Here is a 15,691-nt window from a genome sequence, read left to right as displayed (position 1 = left end):
ATTGGAGAAATAAGTGACACCATGAAACGTTCCAGTGTCAGAATTATTGGGATCCCTCAGGGGGTGGAGAGAGAGAGGACTAGAAGATATATTTGAGCAAACTGTAGCTGAGAACTTCCCTAATCTGGGGAATGAAACAAACACTCGTGTCTTAGAGGCAGAGAGGACCCCTCCCAAGATCAAGGAAAACAGACCAACGCCCTGGCCTGTAATAGTAAAACTCGCAAATCTTAGAACCAAGGAGACCATCTTAAGGGCAGTTAGGGGGAAGAGATTCCTTATGTACAGAGGGAGAAACATCAGAATAACGTCAGACCTGTCCACAGAGACCTGGCAAGCCAGAAAGGCCTGGCAAGACATATTCAGGGTACTAAATGAGAAGAACATGCAGCCAAGAGTACTTTATCCAGCAAGGCTGTTATTTAGAATGGATGGAGAGATTCAGAGCTTCCAAGACCAGCAGAAACTGAAAGAATATGTGACCACTAAGCCGCCCTGCAAGAAATGTTAAGGGGGGTTCTATAAAAGGAGAAAGACCCCAAGAGTGATATAGAACAGAAATTTACAGAGACAATGTTTGGACTTCACAGGCAACATGATGACAATAAATTCATATCTTTCAATAATCACTCTCAATGTGAACAGCCTAAATGCTCCCATAAAACAGCACAGGGTTGCAGATTGGATAAAAAGACAGGACCCATCCATATGCTGTCTACAAGAGACTCATTTTGAACCTAAAGATACATCCAGACTGAAAGTGAAGGGATGGAGATCCATCTTTCATGCCAATGGACCTCAAAAGAAAGCTGGGGTAGCAATTCTTACATCAGACAAATTAGATTTTAAACTAAAGACTGTAGTTAGAGACACAGAAGGACACTATATCATTCTTGAAAGGTCTATCCAACAAGAAGATCTAACAATTGTAAATATCCACACCCCCAGCATGGGAGCAGCCATCTACATAAGCCAACTGTTAACCAAAATAAAGAGTCATATTGATAACAATACATTAATTGTAGGAGACCTCAATATTCCACTCTCAGCAATGGACAGATCATCTAAGCAGAAAATCCACAAAGAAACAAGAGCTTTGAATGACACACTGCACCACATGAATCTCACAGATATATACAGAACATTCCACTTTAAAACAACAGAATACTCATTCTTCTCAAGTGCACACGGAACTTCCTCCAGAATAGACCACATACTGAGTCACAAATCAGGTCTCAACTGATACCAAAAGATTAAGATTATTCCCTGCATCTCCTCAGACCATAATGCTTTAAAACTAGAACTCAATCACAAGAAAAAATTTGGAAGAAATTCAAACACTTGGAAGCTAAAGACCACTCTGCTCGAGAATGTTTGGGTCAACCAGGAAATCAAAGAAGAACTTAAACAATTCATGGAAACCAATGAGAATGAAAACACATCAGTCCAAAACCTATGGGATACTGCAAAGGCAGTCCTAAGGGGGAAATACATAGCCATGCAAGCCTCACTCAAAAAAAGAGAAAAATCCCGAATTCACCAACTAACTTTACACCTTAAAGAACTGGAGAAAAGGCAACAAATGATGCCTAAGCCATGCATTAGAAGAGAAATAATTAAGATTAGAGCAGAGATCAATGAATTAGAAACCAGAAACACAGTAGATCAGATCAACAAAACTAGAAGCTGGGTCTTTGAAAGAATTAATAAGATCAATAAACCTCTGGCCAGCCTTATCCAAAAGAAAAGAGAAAGGACCCAAATTAATAAAATTATGAACGAAAGGACTAACACCAAGGAAATAGAAAAAATTATTAGAAATCGCTATCAACAACTATATGCCAATAAATTAGGCAACCTGGAAGAAATGGATGCCTTCTTAGAAACCTATAAACTGCCAAGACTGAAACAGGAAGAAATTGACAACCTGAATAGACCAATAAGTAGTAACGAGATTGAAGCAGTGATCAAAAACCTCCCAAAGAACAAGAGTCCAGGGCCTGATGGATTCCCTGGGGAATTCTACCAAACATTCAAAGAAGAAATAATACCTGAAGCTGTTTCAAAAAATAGAAGCAGAAGGAAAGCTTCCAGACTCATTCTGTGAGGCCAGCATTACCTTAATCCCCAAACCAGGCAAAGACCCTGTCAAAAAGGAGAATTTCAGACCGATATCCCCAAAATTCTCAATAAAATCCTAGCTAATAGGACCTAACAATACATTGAAAGGATCATCCACCACGACCAAGTGGGATTTATCCCCAGGATGCAAGGGTGGTTCAACATTCGCAAATCAATCAATGTGATAGAACACATTAATAAGAGGAGGGAGAAGAACCATATGGTCCTCTCAATTGATGCAGAAAAAGCATTTGACAAAATACAGCATCCTTTCCTGATTAAAACTCTTCAGAGTATAGGGATAGAGGGCACATTCCTCAAGTTCATAAAATCCACCTGTGAAAAACCCACAGCAAATATCATCCTCAATGGGGAAAAGCTGAGAGCCTTTCCCTTAAGATCAGGAACACGTCAAGGATGCCCACTCTTGCCACTATGTTCAACATAGTACTAGAAGTCCTAGCAACAGCAATCAGACAACAAAAAGAAATAAAGTGTATTCAAACTGGCAAAGAAGAAGTCAAACTTTCTCTCTTTGCAGATGACGTGATACTTTATGTGGAAAATCCAAAAGACTCCACCCCCAAATTACTAGAACTCATACAGCAATTCAGTAATGTGGCAGGATACAAAATCAATGCACAGAAATCAATTGCTTTCTTATATACTAACAATGCAACTGTAGAAAGAGAAAATAGAGAAACGATTCCATTTACAATAGCACCAAAAACCATAAGATACCTCGAATAAACCTAACCAAAGAGGTAAAGGATCTATACTCTAGGAACTACAGAACACTCATGAAAGAAATTGAAGAAGACACAAAAAGATGTAAAAACGGTCCATGCTCATGGATCAGAAGAATAAACATTGTTAAAATGTCTATGCTGCCCAGAGCAATCTATACCTTCAATGCCATCCCGATCAAAATTCCAATGACATTTTTCAAAGTGCTGGAACAAACAATCCTAAAATTTGTATGGAATCAGAAAAGACCCTGAATCGCCAAGGAGATGTTGAAAAACAAAGCTGGGGGCATCACGTTGCCCGATTTCAAGCTATATTACAAAGCAGTGATCACCAAGACAGCATGGTACTGGCACAAAAACAGACATATAGACCAATGGAACAGAATAAAGAGCCCAGATATGCACCCTCAACTCTATGGTCCATAATCTTCGACAAAGCAGGAAAAATATGCAATGGAAAAAAGACAGTCTCTTCAGTAAATGGTGCTGAGAAAATTGGACAGCTATATACAGAAGAATGAAACTGGACCATTCTCTAACACCATACCCAAAGATAAACTCAAAATGGATGAAAGACCTCAATGTGAGACAGGAATCCATCAAAATCCTAGAGGAGAACATAGGCAGTAACCTCTTCGACATCGGCCACAGCAACTTCTTTCAAGATACATCTCCAAAGGCAAGTGAAACAAAAGCAAAAATGAACTTTTGGAACTTCATCAAGATAAAAAGCTTCTGCATAGCAAAGGAAACAGTCAACAAAACAAAGAGGCAACCCACAGAATGAGAGAAGATATTTGCAAATGACACTACAGACAAAGGGCTGATTTCCAGGATCTATAAAGAACTTTTCAAACTCAACACCCAAAAAACAAGTCAAAAAATGGGCAGAAGACATGAACAGACACTTCTCCAAAGAAGACATACAAATGGCTAACAGATACATGAAAAAATGTTTATCATCATTAGCCATCAGGGAAATTCAAATCAAAACCACACTGAGATATCACCTCACACCAGTTAGAATGGCAAAAATTGACAAGGCAACAAACAACAAATGTTGGAGAGGTTGTGGAGAAAGGGGAACCCTCTCACACTGTTGGAGGGAATGCAAGTGGGTACAGCCACTTTGGAAAACAGTGTGGAGGTGCCTCAAAAAATTAAAAATAAGGCTACCCTATGACCCAACAATTGCACTACTGGGTATTTACCCCAAAGGCACAGATGTAGTGAAAAGAAGGGCCAAATTCACCCCAGTGTTCATAGCAGCAATGTCCGCAGTAGCCAACCTGTGGGAAGAGCCGAGATGCCCTTCAACAGATGAATGGATAAAGAAGATGTGGTCCATATATACAATGGAATATTACTCAGCCATCAGAAAGGGTGAATACCCAACTTTTACATCAACATGGATGGGACCGGAGGAGATTATGCTAAGTGAAATAAGTCAAGCAGAGAAAGTCAATTATCATATGGTTTCACTTATTTGTGGAACATAAGGAATAGCATGGAGGACATTAGGAGAAGGAAGGGAAAAATGAAGGGGGGGGAATCGGAGGGGGAGATGAACCATGAGAGACTATGGACTCCCAAGAAACAAACTGAGGGTTTTAGAGGGGAGGGGCGTGGGTGGATGTTAGCCCGGTGATGGGTATTAAGGAGGGCACGTACTGCATGGAGCACTGGGTGTTACACGAAAACAATGAATCATGGAACACTACATCAGAAACTAGTGTTGTATTGTATGGTGACTAACATAACATAATAAAATTAAATTAAATTAAAAAAATAAAATAAAATCCCATGACTAATATAAGAGTTAAGCAACTCACTGAGTTGATAAAACAATATTCTTAAGATTATTTATATGACTTTTAGTTGCATTGTTTTTAATAGTTCAAAAAAAGGGGGTAGGGATATCTGATTTCCAGTCTAATTTGGGTACTCTTAAACACAGTTCTTACAGGAACTGAAGTATATTCTTCATGACAAACTGAAACATGTAATTTCTTCCATTTGTTCTAAAGACACTAGGTTTTTTGTTTTTGTTTTTTCTCGTGTAGCTCTAATTTGACGTTTTTTTCTAGTTACTATTATTTTTCCCTTAGTCTGTCCTGACTGTCAGTGTCTATCAAGATCTATATGTCCTCTGTCCTTAAGAACTGGTATTCCCCAGGGTTGGGCCACTCCCCTGCCCTGCCTTGTCTCCTTCTTTCAACTATTCATTCACCCAACTTTTTACACACTCTCCTGAGTGATCTTGGTAATTTGCCTTTAACCACTTAAGAATCCCTTAGCACCCGCCTATATCAATCTCCTGTGCTCTGCACTTGCATTTCCCCGGAAATGACCCTGGATCTCAAACTCAGTGGTTTGTAATTCAACTTCGGCATGTTGCTCCAGAACACATAGCCTCTATTCTTTCCCTCCTCTGGAGGTTGCAGGGACCCACCACAGAACTTGAGAATCTTTCCTCATATCCAGTCTGTTACTGAGACAGGACTGTCTCTTCAATGTTGCTTATTACTCCTCCACTTACTACTCCTTACATTACAAATTAACTTGCCTTCCATCTGCACTCCTGGAAGCACCTCCTGCCTAATTGAACCTCATTCATAAGGGTTCTGAGTGTAAGTCCAATTAGTTCACTTTCTGTTTTATTGGCATACAGTTTACTCTTTGCAACAGAGGAGTATAGGTCTTTCATAATCTTCAGTCCTTCCCCACCTTCCTTTCTAGCCTCTCTGCCTAATCTCCATACACAGCCTTGGCCCCACTGCAATACTGAGTCTCCCTGTGCAATTGTTCATTTTGCACCTACTCTCCCTGTAAAACCTCTGTCCATTGTGGAGGTGCTGGCTGGGTCTAACATGTCAGCACTAACATCATAGGGTACCTCCTCTGCCTGGGTTGAGCACCGTTCCTCTCTAATCTCTTCACACACTATGAATCTACCTCTGATCCCACGAGTTACTTGCTTCATGATAACCATTCACTTTAAAAAAAAAAAAAATCTGTGTATTTTCTGTAGAACTGAATGTCCTCAAAGACATGTCTTTCTACATCTTTCTGTCTCTAGCAGTAAGCACAGCAGCTGGTCCTTGAAATGGCATTGTGGAGTGTTTCCCAAATAAAGAAATGTTTGATTTATTTCATGGCCTTGTTCTCAGACAGTATTAGAAGAAATAGTTCCACAATTCATGATGCTCCTGAGTGGGATTTTGATGAGTAACCAAAATGTCCCAGACTTCATGAGCGTCAAAAGCCACTCTTCCCTTTAATGCCCAAATCTCTGGAATCTGACCCTCTGTCCAATTTGCCTTACAGGAAGGGCTGTCTGTCTTTATTTCTCATCCCACACAACTTCTGGAAGTCTTGGGGAATCGCCCTTCCTGGTGGTTGCTGGTTTCCTCGGCATTGGCTGACCCCAGACCACTGCTTTGCCTCTATGCTGGTGACCGCTTACTCTTTCTGAAGCCAGCTTTTTGCCTGCTACACTGTTTTTTCTGTACTGTGACATCCCCTAGGAGGGGTGCATGCGTGTGTGTGTGTGTGTGTGCACGTGCGTGCGCGCACCTAAAAAAACAGCGGCCAGCTAGAGTCGCTCTTCTACTCTGTAGTTTCAAGGCTATCCAGAGAGTCCTATTTTGGATGTTCCTCGCCTCTCTGATCTAAAGGGAGTATTAGCATAATTTAATTAAGGGTGCCTCTGCAGTCAGAATGCTTGAGTTTTAATTCTGACTCTGTCACATATTGACATTATTGATTCTTGAGCAAGTTACTTATCCTCCTATGTCTCAGTTTTTTCCTCTGTAAATTAAGGATAATAATAATAGTCTCTACCACATACGGTTGATGCCTAGATTACAGGATTTAATCCATGTAAAGTAGTCACAACAATGCCTGGAATATAATAAAAGCTCAGCAAGTATTACCTATTACTACTTATATATATAAGTAGTAATATTTATATATATATATATATAAACATAGCTTCCTCTAACAGGAGTTCCTTCCTGGTGTGCATGGTGTCCAGGATCCAGTTCTTTGGGTTCTCTGAGAGAGAGCATAGTCTCCACCTTACCCGACTCTCTCAGGTCTTTTTCATTCTGTAGGAGGGACCTTTTCAAAGAACAGCCACCAATGGACTGTTCACATTTTTCAGGAAATATCAGTCCCTGCCCTACACAGCTGTGTGGCAGTGCTTTTTGATTACAAAAAGATACCAGATTTCCCAGTCTGGAGCCGCAGGCCCAGAGCCTGGGTTATTTTGGGAAATATGGCTACAGCTATCCCAGGCTTGTTCCCTTTAGCGCACGTACTTAGGAGGTAAATCTCGGCTTCTGACACCCCTTGCTGTCTTCTGGACCAATATCCCAGTATAAGAAAACGCGGATACATGCACATCCACACATTATAAACAGTGCTTTTATAAACAAATAGCAATTTTCAGAAAGAAACTCAGTTTAACCTATATTTAGGTAAGATTTGTTTTTTCCTTCAAGGAGAAGATCCACAAAACTATTTGCAACCATGTGATTATGCATCACAGTTTTGTGACATTGTCTCCATCTTTTCCATTTTACAATAGGATCTTTTCTTTTACATTGGTTAAACAAAAGGGTCTTTAAATCACTGGCTTTCAAACATTCTTTTTTTTTTTTCTTTCTTTTATTTAAAGTAATCTCTACACCCAATGTAGGGCTCAAACTCACAACCCCAAGATCAAGATTCACATGCTCTACCAGGCGCCCCCTTAAACATTCTTAATGACAGTCTACTATGACCCACAGTAAATAATATATATATGTATATATTTATATATTAACAATATTTATATGTATTATATATATGCTATATATAACATTTCATCAAGCAATAATACAGTGAGTATATAGCATATGGACAATACAGTTTGATTTTTTTCTATTTTATTTTATTCTAGTGTAGTAAATTTTATTGTAAAAATTTTTAATTGTTAATCATTAAATTGATTTCACAGCCCACTAATGTATGTATGTATTATAAAACACTATATTAGCACAATGTTTCTCAAACTTCGTTGTTGATAAGAATTAGTGAAATAGCTATACTTATATCAGACAAAATATACCTTAAGGCAAAAGTTGTTATTAGAGATAAAGAACATTTTACAATAAAAAAGTGTCAATCCATCAGGAAGACATAACAATTATATATATATATATACATCTAAAAACAGAGCTCCAAAATATATGAAGCAAAAAAGACCGAATTCAAAGGTAAAATAGACAATTCAGTAAATAAGAGTTGGAGACTGCAATACCCCACTTATAGTAATGGATAGAACAACTAAGCAGAAGGTCAAAGGGAAATAGAGGCCATAAGCAATATTATACACCAAACTAAACATAGACACGTATAGATTACTCTACCCAACAACAGCAGAATATACATTCTTCTCAAGTGCATATAGGACATTTTCCAAAATAGATTACTGATTGAGCCAAAAAACAAGTCTCATAAATTTAAAACGACTAAAATCATACAGGTTTCACAATGGAAGAAAATTAGTAATCAATAAAAATAGAAGGAAAGTTGGGAAATTCGAGGAAATTAACACACCATTAAATAACCAAAAAGGCAAAAAGAAATCACAGGAGAAATTGGAAAATACTTTTGAGGTAAATAAAATCTCAATATACCAAAGCTTATGGGATACAGCTAAAACAGAGCATAAAGAGGGGAGCCTGGGTGACTCAGTTGGTTTTGAGATTGAGCTCCACATCGGGCTCTGTGCTCAGCAGGGAGTCTGCTTAAGATTCTCTCTCTCTCTCCCTCTGCCTCTCCTCTCTCTCTCAAATAAATAAACCTTAAAAAAAAATCAGAGAGAAATTTATAGCTATCAACACCTACATTAAAAAAGAAGAAAGACTTCAAATCAGTAACCCAACTTTTCACCTTAGAAAGAAGCCAAACCCTAAGCAAGTAGGAGGAAATAACAGAATTTAAAGTAGAAGTAAATGAAATAGAGAAAAGCAATAGGCCAAACTGACAAAACCAAAAGTTGGATCTTTGAAAATATCAACAAAATTGAGAAATCTTAAGCTAGACTGACCAAGAAAAAAAATAGACTCAAAATATTAAAATCAAGAATGAAAATGGAGACATTACTAACAAGCTTAAAAAAATTAAAATGTATTACAAGAGAATACTATGAACAGTTGTATACCAACAAACTGGAAAACCTAGATGAAATAGACAAATTCCTAGAAAAACACAATTTTAACTGACTCCAAGAAGAAATAGAAAACCTAAAGAGAGCTATACAGCAAGTAAAAAGATTGAATTAGTTATTTAAAAATTTCTGACAAAGAAAAGCCCAGGTCTGGATGGCTTCATTAGTGAATTCTACCATGTGCTCAATGAGGATTTTAATACCAGCCCTTTACAAGAAATGTAAGAATAGTGGACACTAACTTCCCAACCCATTCTGTGAGGCCAGTGTTACCCTATTAGCAAAATTAGACAAAGACATCACAAGAAATGAAAACTGTAGAGCAATATTCCTTATAAATACAGATGCAAAAGTGCTCGACAAGATACTAGCAATGTAGTAACCAAATCCAGCAAGTTAAAATAGGGATTATATACCATGGCCAAGTACACTTTGTCCCAAGTACGAGAGATTGGTTTATCATACCAAAATTAGTCAGTGTATGTACCATATGAATGGAATATAGTAGAAAAATCATATGATCATATCAATAGATAGAGAAAAAGTATTTGACAAAGTGAAACATCCTGTATGATTAAAAACACTTAACAAATTAGGAATAGGAGGGAACTTCCTCAACCTAATAAAAGGCATCTATGAAAAACATCATGCTGAGTAGCAAAAGCCAAAAGCATTCCCCCTAAAGTCAAGAACAGGACAGGATATCTCTTCCTGCCACTTCTATTCAACATTGTACTAGCGGTTTTCGCCAGGGCAATTTGGCAAGGAAAGGTAATGAAAGTCATCCAGTTTGGAAAGGAAGAAGCAAAACTATCTCTATTTGCAGATGACATTATCTTGTATGTAGAAAATCCTAAGGAATACACACACACATGCACACACAACTAGCAGTAATAAAGGAGTTCAGCAGTAGGAGTGAAGTCCTTTGGAAAACAGTGAGCCACTTTGGGAAACAGTTTGGCATTCCCTCAAAACATTAAGGCTAATTCCACTCCTAGGTATATATTCAAGAACTGAAAACTTGTACACTAATTTCACAGCAGTGTTATTATAAATAATTGCCAAAAGGTAGAAACAACCCAAATGCCTATCAACTGATTAATGAATACATAAAATGTGATATGTCCATGCAATGGACTATTACTCAGCCATAAAAAGGAATTGAATACTAGTACATGCTACAAGATGGAAGAACCTTGAAAATATTACGCTAAATCAAAGAAACTAGACAGAAAGGCTACATGGTAACATGAATTCATTTATATGAAATGTCCAGGTTATGCAATTCGGTAGTGACAGTGGTTTCCAGGGTCTGGGGCAAAAGATAGGAAATGACAACTAATGGGTATGGGCTTGCTTTCTGGGGTGATAAAACTGTTCTGAATTACTTAGCCATCATTAAAAAACACCCCTTTGAAGTTACTATTTTTGTGACCTTAAACAATAACAATAAACATCATAACATAAATGTACAGTGCTAATTATGTGCTGTCTTGTGCTAATCCCACTACAACCTACTGAAGTAGGGATATTATTATCTCCAAGGGGGAAACCTATTACAGAGAAGCCAACAGGTTACTTGATGTTTCAAACCTTATTTCTACACCTCTGTGTGGAATAATTATCTTCTAAGGTTTAAGAGGATTAAATGAGTTACCGTGTAAAGCCCCTTACTTAGTACATTGTTGGTGCATGGTACACATTCAGAAAATGGATCATGTTTTAGTCTGAAGTGGATATTGTGTGGCACATACATTTTTCATGTAAAAGTGTGTTATGGTGTTAATAGTGTATAACATTTTCCTTTGTTTTTGGATACAGGACCCCCTGGACCAGCTGTCCCTGCACCTGCAGGCTACCCAGGAGGCTTGCCTGTGGGATACTACAGCCCACAGCATCCCTGTGCCTTCCCCTCATATCAGCTACCTGGTGGTATTCATCCTATCCAGTACCAGCCTGGCAAATATCATATGCCAAATCAGCCTGTTCCAATAACATGGATGCCAGGGCCTGTTCTTATGCCAAACTGTCCTCCTGGTCTGGAATACTTAACCCAGGTACTCCACACAAATCCAAATAATTTTCTGATGAAGTGTGACTGGGGATCTGACAAAAAGAGATCTGAAGCTGGATAGAGTGGATGCAGGTGGTGGGTCAGTGATGACAGTGGTCCTGTTTGTGAGACCGTAGGAATGGTGGTACTGATTTCAGAAATGTGAAGGGAAAATGAGTGCAGGGATGTATTTGGTGGAATCAGTACAGCTTTCTAAAGGATGTATGCTGAATTTTAAGATATGCAAGGTGTCCTGTGGAAGGCAGTTTAAGAAACAGGGAAAACTATCAAAGATGCTGATTGAGGTGTTATTTGCATAGAAGTAAAGAGTTAACACCAAGAACAACAACATGAAGAACACCAGACCAAGAGTGAGTCACTGAGTGTCTCCTCCCATCCCTTTTTCTCATTGCCCACAATTTTCATTAGCCACTCCTGCCACCCTCCAAACATAAAATGTCAATAAAAAGAGGAGACTTACCAAGGGTTCTCTTCAGGCCAAATTCAGAGATCCCCTTCCCACAACACAGTGAATTCTTATTTCCCATCTATATAGATGTTCGGAAGCTACCAGGATATCCTGATCAGAAACTGGGGCAGTATGTCTAATCCACGTACCAAATGGTATCACTTAAAACCACATGTCAGAGACTCAAAAAAATTGCTTAATGAAAATAAGATGAAGCTGGTACTGGAGTCCTTTAGAACCTATTGAATCATGTTTGGTTTTAGAAAAAGATGTTGAAATACATTATAAGCAAGGGACTTGCCAGTTTTCTTAGTTTGCCAAGTTTTTTCATTTCTTCTATTACTCTGACAGGAGTTAAATGAACATATTTTATGAATTCTGTTTTCTCTTTCAGGGATGTTTTGAATTAAAAAAAATAAGTGAGAAAAGAAACAAAACAAACAGGTGTGGAGCCAGACAAACCCGGTTTTAAATTCTACTCATACTCCCTCTTCATTGCAACCTTCAGTAACTTTCATGACCTGTTGGTGCTTGAATTTCCTTATCAATAAAATAGTACTAGCAATACAGACCTTATTGGGTTGTTAGGAGAATTTTTCAGGAGCTAAGGTTTATAGTGCGCCTACTATTTTGGGCACACAAGGCCATCCAGTGGGTGGCAGCTTGTGGATATTATTAGTTAAAATACCTCATATGCAAACAGAAGACAGAACCAGTCATTTGCTTTATCATTTTCCTTATCCTACCTAGCCTTTTTGCAATCTCCGATATAGATTCCATGAATCATTATCAGACTGTCAAGATTCTGGAGCATTCAAAGTAGCAGGATTATATTATTTCTAGAGTATTGGCTTGGCCAGTGACCCTACCAGTTTGTTAGAGAACTGATCTATAGCAGCCATAGAGTCTCATTGGACAAACTTCTTTTACATTAACAGGCATTATTTCTTTAGAATATTTTGCTCAGCAGCGGATGCTTTTATCAGCAATGAATATTTTTACTTTGAGTTCTAGATTTTAACATTCTGGATTTTTAAAGGAACTGTGGACCTCCTTAGTGACCACTTTCGGCATTTTATAAGACAGATTTAGACCTCCTTACCTGATTGTGTTTTCGTATAAGAAAAAGGTTTTCATGAAGGAAGGATTATATCTTCCCTATACCCTCTTGTAATCAATTACACCACAAAATATTTATGTCTAGTTATTTTTGACTTTCTTTATTACCACATTCATGTACTTTTTTATTAGCTAAAGTATTCAATGACTATGGTGAAATAGGACATTTCAGGCAATATTCTGGGCTCAAGGATTAGGAATGATCTATATCATCTAAAATTATATAGATATAATTACTCTGTCCTCAAAGAAGTTTCTTCTTTTCTGCTGTAATATTGTCCAGTAATATCAGGTGCTGAGCCCATCAAACTGTCTTTAGAGTGGTTCCTAAGTGAAGTGAAGGCAGAAGTTTATCTAGTGATGTTCCCAACACCCTTTTCAAGAGATCCCATCCCAGAATGTTTCCTCCCCTTTGTCCTAATCCTAATCACATGCTTCCAGCCTTGTGGACCCTCATTAAAGTATGCACCTAGGGAAGCCCCTGGCATTAGGACCTCAAATGAATGGAAATCAGTGTGTTAACATCTTCCAGAGGTACCTGTGAAAATAATGTAAAACGATACTACTGTGTGAGGCCCCTGGCTGATTTGCTCTCTGTAAACCACTGAGAAAGTAGCTTCCTCTATGGCTGGTCCATGTTAAACCGTCCCAAACTTCCTGAGCACCTCCAGGCTGTGAGTTCAGTGAGTGACAGACATGTCAATGAGATCAGTGAGTAGGGGCCGAGCTAGAAACAATCTGTGTCAACACAGCTTCTTCTAGATGCTGTTACTGTAGTAGGAAGATTATTTTCTGATGCACCAGGCAACTGTTTATCTTTTTTTTTTTTTTGCACCTGTTTATCTTTTACAATAGAACTGAAGAAAAGTGGTATTCCTATCTGGACAGCTCTGCTAATTTCACTTGATAATTTTTTTATTTCGTTCAATTTCAAAAAGATATTTTGGTGCCAATTAATACATTTTTATACCTGTCTCATCAGCTTCTTTTCTAGCACTGATTTGATTTAATTCTGTTATTTCTATTTTTGCTAATTGCTTTGTTCTATCCCAACAGTTGGACAACATACACGTCCTTCAGCATTTTGAGCCTCTGGAAAGTATGTATAATTTTGTAGTGTTCAGCAGTATTTGAATCAGGTGGAAATTTGCATTACCCAATGATCATTTCTTAATGAGTCAAAGAGAAAGGACTATCTTCTTCTACCCTTTTTTCAAGAAAGTAATAAAGGGAATTGTTTTGTATAATTGTATCTATTTATGTACCATACCTAAGTTCTTAGACTTGAAAAAGACTTACATATTATCTGGTCAACTCCCCCTTCCCACCCTATTCTGCATATTCATCTTCCATGGAAGAGGAAGAGAAGGAACCAAGAGACTAAATGAGTTAGCCAGGGGCACCATAGTCAGCTGGTAGAGCTGGAAATAGAATCTAAATCTGCTAAGTTCTAGTCCAGTGCCCTTGCTTTAGAAGTAAAAAGAAATCACAGTAAGCATGCTGCTTGATCTCAGTTCATCCTCACTGGATTACTGACCTTCTCTTTACCACCAGATCTGCATATTCATTTGACCACTACGCAGAGCCTGAGTCTTCTTGGTTCGTTTTCCTATTTGCAATTAGGAATGACCCCTAACCATCTCAGTATATTTCTTGAGCTGACTACTTTATGGTAAAACGTGTACTTTTATTTAAATGGTTTCTTTATTAAAGTTTTCTAAATTCGGGTACTCCAGGAATATAGTTTTAGTCTTTGCATTTATGTGGAAAAGTTTTAAAAATCATTTTTACTGACCTCCTTAAAAGAAATGTTTTAAATGTTCAAAATTACCAAATATTTATTGGGCATCTGAATTATTTCGGTGTCCTAATCAATGGTAATATTTCACTTTAAATTTTTAAAAAGCTATTTTGCTTTAAGCCCCTAAGAAATACTACAAAAGGACTTCTCGGGGCCCATTTTAACTGCTTTTAATTTAAAGTGTCTTTCTCATTTTCTTTTATAGTGATGACATCTTTTGAAACTAATAATAGATATGATATTAAAAACAACCTGGACCAAATGGTTTACATCGTAACTGAAGACACAGACGACTTTACCAGAAATGCTTATCGGACACTAAGGCCCTTCGTCCTCCGGGTCACCGACTGTATGGGCCGAGAAATCATGACAATGCAGAGACCTTTCAGATGCACCTGCTGTTGCCTCTGTTGTCCCTCCACCAGGCAAGAGGTCAGAGAATGCAGGTCTTATCCCTGGTTTCTTCCTGATCCAAGTCTTCACAGCACAGTTGTGCTCCTTCCAGAATGACACAGGAGGGGTTTTCAGAGAGTGAGGAGGAAGGAGGCCACATCATCTCACCCAAGGAAAATCACAGAGGGCTTTTTCTTGTGGGTTCTTTTTTGTCTTCTGGTGCTAGTTGGGGGGTCAGGCACAAATTAGGGTTATTTATTCGGTGACCACAATTCTATCAGTTGTGTCTACTGAGTTGGAAATGTATCTATGACCTACAACAGAAGTTACACACATTTGTCTAAATGTACCTGCGTATCCGCAGATAAGATGTCGCTAGACATCATCGAATGCTTTTAGAATTGGAAGAGACCTTAGATGACTTTGCACTCCCCATCGCAGTCCACACCTGGCCACAGATAAAGAAGGGGTGGCTCAGAAAGATGAAGTGCCTGATGAGGGTGTTACAGTCCCCCGAGTGCCAGACCTAGAGAGCAGGTGTTCTGAGTTACAGTTGGCTTCCTCTTCTACAACCCGTGCAGCTCTAGGAAGGTTGTTTGCTGCAGGGAAAAGAAGCAGCTTTAGCGAGAGGTCCACCAGAATTTTGAATTCCAGATATGTCACCTACTTAAACTGTGCAATTTACCTAACTTCTTTGGGGCTCAGTGCTCTTGTACATAAAATATGCACAACAATACCCCATGGGATTCCTGGGATATTTAAAAGACAT

At 38.4% G+C, this 15,691-nt stretch overlaps 1 protein-coding gene across 2 annotated transcripts in view; it reads left to right on the top strand.

Moving 5' to 3' along the window:
* The window catches only part of PLSCR4 (phospholipid scramblase 4), a 45,947-nt gene that overhangs the window by 24,709 nt on the left and 5,547 nt on the right, over positions 1-15,691 (top strand). For both annotated transcript variants that reach the window (XM_034996385.1, XM_034996376.1), the window contains 3 exons: positions 10,909-11,144; positions 13,785-13,827; positions 14,735-14,961. In XM_034996385.1, coding sequence (XP_034852276.1) covers positions 10,909-11,144; positions 13,785-13,827; positions 14,735-14,961 — 506 coding nt within the window. The remainder of the gene's footprint in view (positions 1-10,908; positions 11,145-13,784; positions 13,828-14,734; positions 14,962-15,691) is intronic.

This window comes from Mirounga leonina, unplaced genomic scaffold, assembly GCF_011800145.1.
Source record: "Mirounga leonina isolate KUSES-001 unplaced genomic scaffold, KU_Mleo_1.0 Mir_115, whole genome shotgun sequence".
In the NCBI taxonomy this organism is placed as follows: domain Eukaryota; kingdom Metazoa; phylum Chordata; class Mammalia; order Carnivora; family Phocidae; genus Mirounga; species Mirounga leonina.
Note: the sequence above shows the minus strand (reverse complement) of the source record. Positions and strands in the feature narration are given on the sequence as shown.